This window comes from Dryobates pubescens, chromosome 7 (genome assembly GCF_014839835.1).
Source record: "Dryobates pubescens isolate bDryPub1 chromosome 7, bDryPub1.pri, whole genome shotgun sequence".
NCBI classification, from domain to species: Eukaryota; Metazoa; Chordata; class Aves; order Piciformes; family Picidae; genus Dryobates; species Dryobates pubescens.
This window is the reverse complement of record NC_071618.1, coordinates 41,612,156-41,626,236: the sequence shown is the minus strand read 5'-3', so window position 1 is coordinate 41,626,236 and position 14,081 is coordinate 41,612,156. Positions and strand designations below refer to the sequence as shown.

Genomic DNA, 14,081 nt, shown 5'->3' with positions numbered 1-14,081 from the left:
GGGGAAGGGGGGGGAAGGGAAGGCAAGGCAAGGCAAGGCAAGGCAATTAACCAGGTTGGAAGAGACCTTCAAGATCATCAAGTCCAACCTATCACCCAACACTATCTAATCAATTAAACCATGGCACCAGGCAACCCATCCAGTCTCTTCTTGAGCACCTCCAGGGATGGTGACTCCACCACCTCCCTGGGCAGCACATTCCAATGGCCAGTCACTCTGTGAAGCATTCCTTCCTAACATTCAGCCTCCCCAGCTTTGCTGCCCTAGCACACTCTTTGCAGACAGGCTAAAATGGTTGAACCTCAGACAAATTTATTTTGCCCTACAAATATTTACAGCAAACACTTCAAAAAAACCCCCAAGGTTAAGCATTCAAAGTTGCCTTGACTTCACTTCCAAACCAAAGCTTCCTGCTTTTGCACTATAGAAACATATTGCCTTTGCTGTGCTCAAATTTGGAGTTGAGATCCCTGGATTTCCTCAGGAGAGCTTTCTTCTGGGCCTCGTCAAATCGGTTGACTTGGAGGTCCTGGTCTCGGTCAAACGGCCTTCTTTCCTGAGGCTTGCTCTTTTCCTCTGAGGCTTTGCTCTTCAGCTTTTTCTGATGCATGTCCATGAGAGATTCTGACCTCTTGGACTCCTGGAAACGTGAGAAGAAGGAAGGGGAAAGAGAAGTCTCAGGAAACGTTACCCAGGTGCAGCCAATCCAGTTGGGAAGATTGGAGTTGGGAAGATTAAGGAGTTCTAGAAAGAGAGGATTTGGAGTAGAGGATCCCTGAGGTGCCTTCCAACCTAAGCTGTTCTAGGAATACAGAATTAACCAGCTTGGAAAACACCTTTGAGATCATCAAGTCCAACCTACCATCCAACACCATCTGATCAACTCAACCATGGCGCCAAGTGCCACGTCCAATCCCCTCTTGAACACCTCCAGGGATGGCGACTCCACCACCTCCCTGGGCAGCACATTCCAATGGCCAATCTCTCTCTCAGGGAAGAACTTCTTCCTAACATCCAGCCTAAACCTCCCCTGGTGCTGCTTGAGACTGTGTCCTCTTGTTCTGGTACTGGTTGCCTGGGAGAAGAGACCAACCCCCACCTGGCTACAACCTCCCTTCAGGTAGTTGTAGACAGCAAGAAGGTCTCCCCTGAGCCTCCTCTTCTCCAGGCTAAGCAACCCCAGCTCCCTCAGCCTCTCCTCACAGGGCTGTGCTCCAAACCCCTCCCCAGCTTTGTTGCCCTTCTCTGGACACCTTCCAGCAACTCAACCTCTTTCCTACACTGACCTCTTAGTAACTTGAAAAGAGATTAATTGTACAACTAATGCAAAACAGAGTAGAAAAATTGCCATTATTAGCAGAGACAAATGAAGACAACACGTCAAGGGAAGCACCAGAACAAGAGGACACAGTCTCAAGCTGTGCCAGGGGAGGTTTAGGCTGGAAGTGAGGAGGAAGTTCTTCCCAGAAAGAGAGATTGGCCCTTGGAATGTGCTGCCCAGGGAGGTGGTGGAGTCACCATCACTGGAAGCGTTTAGGAAGAGACTGGATGGGGTGCTTGGTGCCATGGTTTAGTTAGTGCTGAGGTGTTGGATGACAGCTTGGACATGCTGATCTCTGAGGTCTTTTCCAAGCTTATTGCTTCTATGATTCTATTAAAGACCAGGATTCAACCCCAAGAGAACAGAAAACTTGTGCTGACTTCAGACAGGAGCAATCAATATCTGTGAAAATCATCTGCTGCTGCAGAGATGGAGGAAAATGTCCATGTAGCAATCCTGTTGCAATCAGCAGTTAAGGAGCTGTAATTAATTACCCAGTGTAATGAATTCATTGATCTGCTTAGCTCATCAAGCTTTTTCTTGGCCTAATGCCTATTTTGTCCTGCAACTGCTGTCTCACTCTTGGGATGTTGGCCATTATAGACTCACAGAATCAATAAGGGTGGAAAAGAGCTGTGGCAGTTCAGGCTGGGTGCTTCCTGTTGCTGCCATAGCAGATGCACCTCTGGTGTCATCAGTGTCCAGCCCAGTGGGTGGACAGAGGAAATAGTGTGTTTCATATGCATGATGTCCTGCACCCTATAAACACATCAGCAAGGTCTCTCTCTCACTTCCTCTTTCTTCCCTTGCTGCTCCCATGGCAGATGCTCCCTATCTGGTAATGAAGGGGAGTGATCTCTAGGCCTAATGCCAGGAGGAGAAGGGGAGAAGGGCAATCTCAGACCTGGCTAGCTGAGATTAGCCTAACAGTGGAGGGGGGAGGGGGGAATAAAGAGTCCTGGGGGCTTTGGGTATACCCTCAGGCAGGGAGAAGGGAAATACTGGGAGGCTCTTGGGTATGCTGTAAGGGGATTCTGCATGCTTTGGGTTTCTTTTGTCACTGTGCTTGTGGCCCTCTGTACAACACTCACTGCTTTTCCATTTAAACTTTCCATCCCTTCTGCAATCCATTTGTGTGAGTCTCATTTTTCTGCCCCAGTGAGAGGCAAGAGAGGATCTGCCTGGCCTCAAAGTGGGACAAGACCTCAGAGATCATCAAGTCCAACCTGTCACCCAACACCTCAGGACTAACTAAACCATGGCACCAAGTGCCACATCCAATCCCCTCTTGAGCACCTCCAGGGATGGTGACTCCACCACCTCCCTGGGCAGCACATTCCAATGGCCAATCTCTCTTTCTGGGAAGAACTTTCTCCTCACCTCCAGCCTAAACTTCCCCTGGCACAGCTTAAGACTGTGTCCTCTTGTTCTGGTGCTGGTTGTCTGGGAGAAGAGACCAACCCCCACCTGTCCACAACCTCCCTTCAGGTACTTGTAGAGAGCAAGAAGGTCTCCCCTGAGCCTCCTCTTCTCCAGGATAAGCAACCCCAGCTCCCTCAGCCTCTCCTCACAGGGCTGTGCTCCAAACCCCTCCCCAGCTTTGTTGCCCTTCTCTGGACACCTTCCAGCAACTCAACATCTTTCCTAAACTGAGGGGCCCAGAACTGGACACAGGACTCAAGGTGTGGCCTAACCAGTGCTGAGTCCAGAGGCACAATGACTTCCCTGCTCCTGCTGGCCACACTATTCCTGATGCAGACCAGGATGCCATTGGCCTTCTTGGCCACCTGGGCACACTGCTGGCTCATGTTCAGCCAGCTGTCACATTCAAGTGTCTCAATATCCTTCTTAAACTGAGGGGCCCAGAACTGGACACAGGACTGAAGAGGAAGTTTAGGCTGGAGGTGAGGAGAAAGTTCTTCCCAGAGAGAGTTGTTAGCCATTGGAATGTGCTGCCCAGGGAGGTGGTGGAGTCACCATCCCTGGAGGTGTTCAAGAGGGGATTGGACGTGGCACTTGGTGCCATGGTCTAGTCATGAGGTCTGTGGTGACAGGTTGGACTCGATGATCTTTGAGGTCTCCTCCAACCTTGGTGATTCTGTGACTCAGTAGGTTTGGGCAGCAGAAGGGAAGACTGCAGTGGCATCACCATGGAAACCAACAGTGCTGGAAATGAGAGCCAGAAGAGTGAAAAACTAAAGGCAATGCAGGAAGAGGAGGAAGCATTTTCCTATGACACTTACATTGTATGAAGTCACCTGCTCCACAAGCCTCCTGTCTCTCCCAGATAATGCACTGTCTTCATTGTCCTTACTAGTTGACTTTTTTGCCTCTTCTCTTTCCTGATGGGTAGAAACAAATCACACACACTAGAGCAACCACAGTGTCTGAAGTACAAAACAGCAAGGCAATCTGTATTTACTCTTATCAAATCCCAAGGGCAGAGGCCACCAGAGGGGCCACCAGGTATTTTTGGTGCTCAGCTTCATAAAGGAAGAAACTGGACAGAGTGTAACTGGAAATTCAGTGAGCTGACAGTTATTCAGTTATCTGATTGCTGAAGAAGGGAAAGGGAACAAATGAGTATCAGTGTTACTCAAAACTGTTATTTCTTTGCTTTTACCTCTAATCTTGGATTGCTGAGCTCTGATAACAAAGAGAAACCAGGGAAAAAGCTTTTCTTTGACCAGCCCAGGGTATCTTTACTTTGCTGTCACCTCCCTGGAGGTGTTTAAGAGCAGGCTGGATGAGGCTCTGGCCAGCCTGATGTAGTGTGGGGTGTCCCTGCCCATGGCAGGGGGGTTGGAACTAGCTGATCCTTGTGGTCCCTTCCAACCCTGACTGATACTATGATAATATCAGTGACATATGTACCTGCAGGGAGCATGGATGGATGAATAAATGCTTACCTTGGCTTTTCTCTCCCTGTCAGCTGGAGTATCTGTCCAAACAGATCTATCTCCTGAGCTGTCATTGGCTCTTCTCTTGAATGTTCTTGGGCCAAATCCAAAGCTTTTCAGTTCAGGTGGAAGCTCTGTCATCCACAGCTCCCTAGTGATTTGCTTGGGTTCATCCTTTACAAAAGAAACAGATTGGGGAAAGAGGGGAAAAAAACAAACAACAAAAGCAACCAACAACAAAAAGCTTAATCATAGAATGGTAGGGGGTAGGAAGAGATGTGGCACTTGGTGCCATGGTTTAGTCATGAGGTCTGTGGTGACAGGTTGGACTTGATGATCTTTGAGCTCTCTTCCAACCCTGGTGATTCTGTGAGACTCCTGGAGATCATTTAGACCAACCCCCTTCTAACACAGGTATGCCTGTATCCAATTGCATGGGAATATACCCAGGTGGGCTTTGAAAGTCTCCAGAGAAGAAGATTCCACCTCAGTCAAATAGAATAGAATAGAATTAACCAGGTTGGAAAAGACCTCCGAGATCATCAAGTCCAACCTATCACCCAACACCATCTAATCAACTCAACCATGGCACCAAGCACCCCATCCAGTCTCCTCCTAAACACCTCCAGTGATGATGACTCCACCACCTCCCTGGGCAGCACATTCCAATGGCCAATCTCTCTTGCTGGGAAGAACTTCTTCCTAACCTCCAGCCTAAACCTCCCCTGGCCCTGTGTGCTCTTGTTCTGGTGCTGGTAGCCTGGGAGAAGAGACCAACCCCCACCTGGCTACAACCTCCCTTCAGGTAGCTGCAGGCAGCAAGAAGGTCTCCCCTGAGCCTCCTCTTCTCCAGGCTAAGCAACCCCAGCTCCCTCAGCCTCTCCTCCCAGGGCTGTGCTCCAAACCCCTCCCCAGCTTTGTTGCCCTTCTCTGGACACCTTCCAGCATCTCAACATCTTTCCTAACCTGAGGGGCCCAGAACTGGACACAGGACTCAAGGTGTGGCCTAACCAGTGCTGAGCACAGGGTCAAAATGACTTCCCTGCTCCTGCTGGCCACACTGTTCCTGATACAGGCAAGGATGACCTCCTCTCTGGGCAGCCTGTTACAGTGCTTTGTGACCCTCCATGTAGTTTCTCCTTAAGTTCAAGTGACACCTCCTGAGCTCTCATTTGTATCCATTGCCTCTTGTCCTACCACTGGCCAATGAAAGAAGCCAGCCCCATCATCAAGACCCTTTAGATCATGAGATCCCTTCTCAGCCTTCTCTTTTCCAGGCTAAAGAGTTCCAAGCCTCTCAGCCTCAAGCCCAAATCATCTTTGTGGCCTTCCACTGGACTCTCTTCATAATAGATCCTTGCTGTCTGAATCTCTCATCCTCCATCTGCAATTGTGGATTTTGCTCTGTCTTAGCAGTTGCAAACAGCATCCCAAGCAGAACCACAACTGGGTTCAGAGAGAAACAGGCAAACAGACAACCAGCACCACCCCCACACCCCAGCAAGAGAGATTAAGAAGTCCAACTCACACTGTCTGCTGAAGTAAGCTTCTCCTTCATTCTCTGAGCTCTGCGTTCGAAGTCCTTGGTCACATCAGACTCCACTGGTCCTTCAGCAGGCATGGGGCCTATGATGTCATCATCTTCCTCACTGCTATCTGTTATCTTCCAGAAATAAAGCATTTCTCTCAGCCACAGTGCTAAGACTGCCCACAAACATTTGAGCTTCATACCATTGCAATGATTTCTTCAGCAAGGCCTTTGACCCCGTCCCCCACAGCAAACTCCTGGCCAAGCTGGCAGCCCCTGGCTTGGGCAGCAGCACTCTGAGCTGGGTTAGGAACTGGCTGGAGGCTGAGCCCAGGGAGTGGTGGTGAATGGTGCCACAGCCAGCTGGCAGCCAGGCACCAGTGGTGTCCCCCAGGGATCAGTGCTGGGCCCCATCCTGTTCAAGGTCTTTATTGATGATCTGGATGAGGGGATTGAGTCCATCAGCAGTAGGTTTGCAGATGACACCAGGCTGGGGGCAGGAGTTGATCTGTTAGAGGGTAGGAGAGCTCTGCAGAGGGACCTTGCCAGGCTGGACAGAAGGGCAGAGTCCAACATGGAGGCATTTAACAAGTCCAAGTGCAGGGTGCTGCACTTTAGTCACAGCAACCCCATGAAGAGCTACAGGCTGGGGTCAGAGTGGCTGAGAGCAGCCAGTCAGAGAGGGACCTGGGGGTACTGGTTGAGAGTTGGCTGAACATGAGCCAGCAGTGTGCCCAGGTGGCCAAGAAGGCCAATGGCATCCTGGCCTGCATCAGGAATAGTGTGGCCAGCAGGAGCAGGGAAGTCATTGTGCCCCTGGACTCAGCACTGGTTAGGCCACACCTTGAGCCCTGTGTCCAGTTCTGGGCCCCTCAGTTTAAGAAGGACATTGAGACACTTGAATGTGTCCAGAGAAGGGCAACAAGGCTGGGGAGAGGCCTTGAGCACAGCCCTGTGAGGAGAGGCTGAGGGAGCTGGGGTTGCTTAGCCTGGAGAAGAGGAGGCTCAGGGGAGACCACCTTGCTATCTACAACTCCCTGAAGGGAGGTTGTAGCCAGGTGGGGGTTGGTCTCTTCTCCCAGGCAACCAGCACCAGAACAAGAGGACACAGTCTCAAGCTGCGCCAGGGGAGGTTTAGGCTGGAGGTGAGGAGAAAGTTCTTCCCAGAAAGAGTGATTGGCCTTTGGAATGTGCTGCCCAAGGAGGTGGTGGAGTCACCATCCCTGGAGGTGTTCAAAAAGGCATTGCATGTGGCACTTGAAGCCATGGTTTAGTTAGTCCTAAGGTGCTGGGTTCTAGGTTGGACTGGATGATCTCTGAGGCCTTTTCCAACCTTACTGATTCTATGATTTTGCCTAGAAGAGCACATAAACTTAAAGCAACACATCTGTCAGACAACAAAAACCTGGATTACAACTCCAGGTAAGAACTGCTCTAGCACTCCAGCATGGATACTGCAGTCTCCACGTTCCCAAAAGCATCACCTGTCACCTGAGACACAGCTGCTGTAAAGCACAGTGGCCATGCACAGTGTCCTGCTACTTGACATTGCTCTGCACACAGCCATGGAGCCTCTCTGTGGCCATAGGTAAACTTGAAACAGGCAAGTGTGCACCTTTGATACTTTGGGCTTTGCCATGACTGGCAAGATTTGGATGTATCTCCACAAGACAGCACTCCTCAGGCAAAGGACTTGGGGGTGCTGGTGGAGGAGAAGCTCACCAGGAGCTCTCAGTGTGCACTTGCAGCCCGGAAAGCCAACCAGATCCTGGGCTGCAGCAAGAGAAGTGTGGCCAGCAGGGCAAGGGAGGGGATTCTCCCCCTCTGCTCAGCTCTGGGGAGACCCCACCTGGAGTACTGCCTCCAGTTCTGGAGGCCCTGTTGCAAGAGGGATCTGGAGGTGCTGGAAGGTGTCCAGAGAAGAGCCAGGAGGATGAGCAGAGGGCTGGAGCACCTCTCCTGTGAGCACAGACTGAAGGAGTTGGGGCTGTTCAGTCTGGAGAAGAGAAGGCTCCCAGGTGACCTCATTGTGGCCTTCCAGTATCTGAAGGGGGCTACAAGAAAGCTGGGGAGGGACTTCTTGGGGTGTCAGGGAGTGACAGGACTAGGGGGAATGGAACAAAAGTAGAAATGGGTAGATTCAGATTGGTTGTCAGGAAGAAGTTCTTCCCCATGAGGGTGGTGAGAGACTGGCACAGGTTGTCCTGGGAGGTGGTGGAAGCCTCATCCCTGGAGGTGTTTAAGGCCAAGCTGGATGTGGCTCTGAGCAACCTGCTCTGGTGTGAGGTGTCCCTGCCCATGGCAGGGAGTTTGGAACTGGCTGATCCTTGAGGTCCCTTCCAACCCTGACAATTCTGTGATCCGAATAAAGATCATAACTTTGTACTACAAGGAGAACTGTCTCAAGCTCAGATTCTGTAAGGATGCTAGAAGAATTAACAGGCCAGATAGGATACAGTGGCAGGAATGTGCTGCCCAGGGAGGTGGTGGAGTCACCATCATAGGAGGTGTTCAGGAGGAGACTTGATGGGGTGCTTGGTGCCATGGCTTAGTTGATTAGGTGGTGCTGAATAATAGGTTGGACTCGATGATCTTGAAGGTCTCTTCCAAGATGGTCTCGTCTCATCTCATCTCTTCTCTTCCCCTTCTCTTCCCCTTCTTCTCCTCTCCTCTCCTCTCCTCTCCTCTCCTCTCCTCTCCTCTCCTCTCCTCTCCTCTCCTCTCCTCTCCTCTCCTCTCCTCTCCTCTCCTCTCCTCTCCTCTCCTCTCCTCTCCTCTCCTCTCCTCTCCTCTCCTCTCCTCTCCTCTCCTCTCCTCTCCTCTCCTCTCCTCTCCTCTCCTCTCCTCTCCTCTCCTCTCCTCTCCTCTCCTCTCCTCTCCTCTCCCCTCCCCTCCCCTCCCCTCCCCTCCCCTCCCCTCCCCTCCCCTCCCCTCCCCTCCCCTCCCCTCCCCTCCTCTCCGAACCTCTCCGAACCTCTCCGAACCTCTCCTCTCCGAACCTCTCCTCTCCTCTCCTCTCCTCTTCCCCTGGGTGTACAGTATCTGCCAGTCTGATCTCTTAGCTCTGTCATTCACTCCTTCCATCACTTTTGACACTGCATTCTCAGCAGTTCTTCGGAGAATGGCTCAAAACCCCTCAGTTTGAAGGAGACTAAATATTAAACAGAATCACTGAGTGCCTCATCCAGTGTCTTTATAAACACTTCCAGTCATGGTGACTCCACCACCTCCCTGGGAGCACTCTTTCTAGGAGGGACTTCTTCCTAACATCCAGCCTGAACCTCCCATGGTCCAGTTTGAGACTGTGTCCTCTTGTTCTGGTGCTGGTTGCCTGGGAGAAGAGACCACCCCCCACCTGGCTACAACCTCCCTTCAGGGAGTTGTAGACAGCAAGAAGGTCTCCCCTGAGCCTCCTCTTCTCCAGGCTAAGCAACCCCAGCTCCCTCAGCCTCTCAGCATAGGAGAGGCTCTCCTTTCTCTCTGTGCACAAAAAATGCAAAGACAGAAGGCTTCCATAATAAATTGTACTGTACAGCAGTGGAGAATGAAAGAGAAGCTCCATGCTGAGCTTTAATTGAGGAAGTGTTGCCTCATCTCCTTCCTCATTAGCCTTCATTTCAGTTCACTCCCTTGCCACCTGCCTCACAGGAGAGGAAATGAAACCCTGAACAAACACAACACCTTCAAGCTTGGAGGGGGAAATCTGCAGGAAAGAGTCAGCAGAGAAGAAGATGCCTCTAGAAATGGACTGGAACACAGCTGTTTGACAAGTGCTATATACTAGTGAAATGGATGGAAACATAATAAAGAAGTTCCTCATCACACTGAAGGGCAAGGTTCAGTGTTAGTAGGAAGGGACAAAAATAAGCCAAGTCCTGTAACAGGTCATAGAGTCATTGAATGGTTAGGGTTGGAAGGGACCTCAAGGGTCATCTACTTCCAGCCTCCCTGCCATGGCCAGGGACACCTCACATTAGAGCAGGTTGCTCAGAGCCACATCCAGCCTGGCCTTAAACACCTCCAGGGATGAGGCTTCCACCACCTCCCAGGACAACCTGTGCCAGTCTCTCACCACCCTCATGGGGAAGAACTTCTTCCTGACAACCAATCTCAGTCTACCCATTTCTACTTTTGTTCCATTCCCCCTAGTCCTGTCACTCCCTGACACCCTAAAAAGTCCCTCCCCAGCTTTCTTGTAGCCCCCTTCAGATACTTGTAAGCCCACAATAAGGTGTCCCCAGAGCCTCCTCTTCTCCAGACTGAACAGCCCCAACTGCCTCAGTCTGTCCTCACAGGAGAGGTGCTCCAGCCCTCAGCTCACCCAACAGGCCCTTCTCTGGGCTTGTTCCAGCATGCCCATATTTTTCTTGTAATAGTGGCTCCAGAACTGGACACAGTACTCCAGGTGGGGTCTCACCACTGTGGAGTAGATGGGGAGAATAACCTCCCTCCACCTGCTGGCTATGCTTCTCTTGATGCAGCTACAAGTGCATACTGCTGGCTCCTGCTGAGCTTCTCCTCCACCTGCACCCCCAAGTCCTTTGCCTGAGGAGTGCTGTCTTGTGGAGATACATCCAAATCTTGCCAGTCATGGCAAAGCCCAAAGTATCAAAGGTGCACACTTGCCTGTTTCAAGTTTACCTATGGCCACAGAGAGGCTCCATGGCTGTGTGCAGAGCAATGTCAAGTAGCAGGACACTGTGCATGGCCACTGTGCTTTACAGCAGCTTTGCTCTGCCCTCACAGGAGAGGTGCTCCAGCCCTCTAATCATCCTCATGGGCCTTCTCTGGACTCATTCCAGCATGGCCATATTTCTCTTGCAACAGGGGCTCCAGAACTGGAGGCAGTACTGCAGGTGGGGCCTCACTAGAGCGGAGTAGAGGGGGAGAATCACCTCCTTTGAGCTGCTGGTTATGCATCTCTTAGAGTAGAATAGAATGGAATAGAATAGAATAGAATAGAATAGAATAGAATAGAACAGAACAGAACAGAACAGAACAGAACAGAACAGATTGCATCTTGATGCAGCCCAGGATGTGATTGGCTTTCTGGGCTGCAAGTGCATACTGCTGGCTCATGTTGAGCTTCTCATCTACCAATACCCCCAGGTTCTTTTCTTCAGGGCTGTACTCAAGCCAGTCCCTGCCCAGCCTATATCAGTGCCCAAATAGAATAGAATAGAATAGAGTAGAATAGAGTAGAATAGAATAGAATAGAACAGAATAGAATAGAATAGAATAGCATAGAATAGCATAGAATAGAATAGAATAGAATTAACCAGGTTGGAAGAGACCTTTGAGATCATCAAGTCCAACCTATCACCCAACACCATCTAATTAACTAAACCATGGCACCAAGCACCCCAGCCAGTCTCTTCCTAAAGTGGTGACTCCACCACCTCCCTGGGCAGCACATTCCAATGGCCAATCTCTCTTGCTGGGAAGAATTTCTTCCTAACAGCCAGCCTAAACCTCCCCTGGTGCAGCTTGAGACTGTGTCCTCTTGTTCTGGTGCTGGTTGCCTGGGAGAAGAGACCAACCCCCACCTGGCTACAACCTCCCTTCAGGGAGCTGTAGAGAGCAAGAAGGTCTCCCCTGAGCCTCCTCTTCTCCAGGCTGATTCTAGAAGATCTATTTAGGCAAAGAAGATACTTTTTTGTTTGTGAAACAGCCAAGCAAAGCAGTTTTGACATCCCTGCCTCAAGAGACTTGTCACTGTGATAAATTGCTTAATCATTATTTGGAATTGCAAGATGATGAGTACCTTAAAAATGTCAGACCATCACTCTTCATGAAGGATTATGACAGCACTCACTGGAGGGAGGATGGAGAACTATGTACTTTGCAACTCCTAGCCAGAGAAATTGAAGTTGCAGAGCAGCCATGTGCCTTAATCTTTCCCAGCCTGGCAAGCATGTCCCATAGGAACTCAAAGTGAAGTGTTTTAGAAATAAACAGAGTAACTGCTTGATGTTGAGTTGCTGGAAGGTGTCCAGAGAAGGGCAACAAAGCTGGGGAGGGGTTTGGAGCACAGCCCTGTGAGGAGAGGCTGAGGGAGCTGGGGTTGCTTAGCCTGGAGAAGAGGAGGCTCAGAGGAGACCTTCTTGCTCTCTACAACTCCCTGAAGGGAGGCTGTAGCCAGGTGGGGGTTGGTCTCTTCTCCCAGGCAACCAGCACCAGAAAAAGAGGACAGAGACTCAAGCTGTGCCAGGGGAGGTTTAGACTGGATGTTAGGAAGAAGTTCTACACAGAATGAGAGATTGGCCATGGGAATGTGCTGCCCAGGGAGGTGGTGGAGTCACCATCACTGGAGGTGTTTAGGAAGAGACTGGATGGGGTGCTTGGTGCCATGGTTTAGTTGATTAGATGGTGTTGGGTGATGGTTTGGACTTGATGTCTTGAAAGTCTCTTCCAACCTGGTTTATTCTATTCTATTCTAACTGCTAATTCTCACAAGGAATTAATATTTAGTATATCATAGGATGTGAGACATTCAATTGCCTGCACACTGGTATCCAGTACCACTTTTTCATAGAATCATAGAATCAATAAGGTTGGAAAAGACCTCAGAGATCATCAAGTCCAACCTATCAACCAACACCTCAGAACTAACTAAACCATGGCTTCAAGTGCCACATCCAATCCCTTTTTGAACACCTCCAGGGATGGTGACTCCACCACCTCCCTGGGCAGCACATTCCAATGGCCAATCTCTCTTTCTGGGAAGAACTTTCTCCTCACCTCCAGCCTAAACCTCCCCTGGCACAGCTTGAGACTGTGTCCTCGTGTTCTGGTGCTGGTTGCCTGGGAGAAGAGACCAACCCCCACCTGGCTACAACCTCCCTTCCTTCAGGTAGTTGTAGAGAGCAAGAAGGTCTCCCCTGAGCCTCCTCTTCTCCAGGCTAAGCAACCCCAGCTCCCTCAGCCTTTCCTCACAGGGCTGTGCTCCAGACCTCTCCCCAGCCTTGCTGCCCTTCTCTGGACACCTTCAAGTGTCTCACTGTCCTTCTTAAACTGAGGGGCCCTGAACTGGACACAGGGCTCAAGGTGTGGCCTAACCAGGTCTGGTACAGGGGCACAATGACTTCCCTGCTCCTGCTGGCCAGACTATTTCTGATGCAGGCCAGGATGCCCTTGGCCTTCTTGGGCACCTGGGCACATTGCTGGCTCATGTTCTTTTGGATAAACTTATTTAACACCTCCACTCATACACATTTATAAGGAGGCACAGAATACCTAAGTCATTTTGCCCCTCCACCTGCAAAGGGGTAGAAGCTTGAGTTGCAAGAAAGCATTTCCATTCTAACAGGTTGCATTACTTCCTTTACAGCTTTCAGGATGTGTGCTTTGCCAAGACACTCACTTGTGAAGGTTGTCACAGCAGAAGCAGGAATGGAAAAACATTAGGAAGTGCCACTGCAACTGGCAAGTTGGATCTCCTGTGTTCAGTGAGTGCATCATCAGCCTAACAGCAAAATGACAACAAACCAGGCCAGCTTCTTTCTTTACTTATGCTTCAGTCTTTGACTCAGGCAAAAACATGCCAGACACTTGCTGCTCTAAAATTAAACTGTCACTCTGAAAAGGATGCCTAGTAGACTTCTGCAGGCTCCTGCTCCTGTAAGCATTTCAGATAGCTCATACTAAAACAAAAGGCTTCTGTTTGCACAAACCTGAGCATGGAATTCAGATGAAATGGATGGTCCTATGGAACATCTACTACTGTCAGTGTCCTGAGAAGGTTTCCTAAAGCCAGGTGGCAATGCAGGACCTATAATGGGCCTTGATGGGAAAGACAAAAAAATAAGAGAAGGAAGAAGAACAGAAGGAAAAAAAAAAGAAGAAAAAAGGAAGAAGAAAAAAAGAAGGAAATAAAAGAAGGAAAAAAGAGAAGAAAAAAATAAGAAAAAAAAAGAAAAAAAAGAAGGAAAAAATAAGGGAAAAAAGAAGAAAAAAAAGAAGGATAAAAAATAAGGAAAAAAAGAAGAAAAAAAGAAGGAAAAAAAAGAAGAAAAAAAGGAGAAAAGATAAAAAAAGAAGAAAAAAGGAAAAAAAGAATAAAAAAGAAAGAAAAAAGAAAAAAGAAGAAAAAAGAAAGGAAGAAAGAAGGAAGAAAAGAAGAAAAAATTAATAAAAAAGATTAAAAAAAGAAAAAAGAAGAAAAAAGAATAAAAAAGGAAAAAAGAAGGAAAAAAGGAAGAAAAAATGAAGAAAAAAGTTAAAAAAGAAAAAAATAAACAAAGGAAAAAAGAAGGAAAAAAGGAAGAAAAAAAAGAAGGAAAAAAGATAAAAAAAGGAAAAAAAAAAGAATAAAAAAGAAAGAAAACAGAAA

At 49.2% G+C, this 14,081-nt stretch overlaps 1 protein-coding gene across 1 annotated transcript in view; it reads right to left on the bottom strand.

Annotated features, from left to right (window-relative positions):
* Positions 1–357: 357 nt before the first annotated feature.
* GPALPP1 (GPALPP motifs containing 1) overlaps positions 358–14,081 on the bottom strand; it is a 30,757-nt gene continuing 17,033 nt past the window's right edge. The window contains exons 4-8 of the mRNA XM_054162985.1: positions 13,423–13,531; positions 5,750–5,884; positions 4,231–4,395; positions 3,565–3,663; positions 358–640 (exon numbers count right to left, since the gene is read on the bottom strand). Of these exons, the coding sequence (XP_054018960.1) occupies positions 422–640; positions 3,565–3,663; positions 4,231–4,395; positions 5,750–5,884; positions 13,423–13,531 (727 nt within the window). The 3' untranslated portion in view covers positions 358–421. The remainder of the gene's footprint in view (positions 641–3,564; positions 3,664–4,230; positions 4,396–5,749; positions 5,885–13,422; positions 13,532–14,081) is intronic.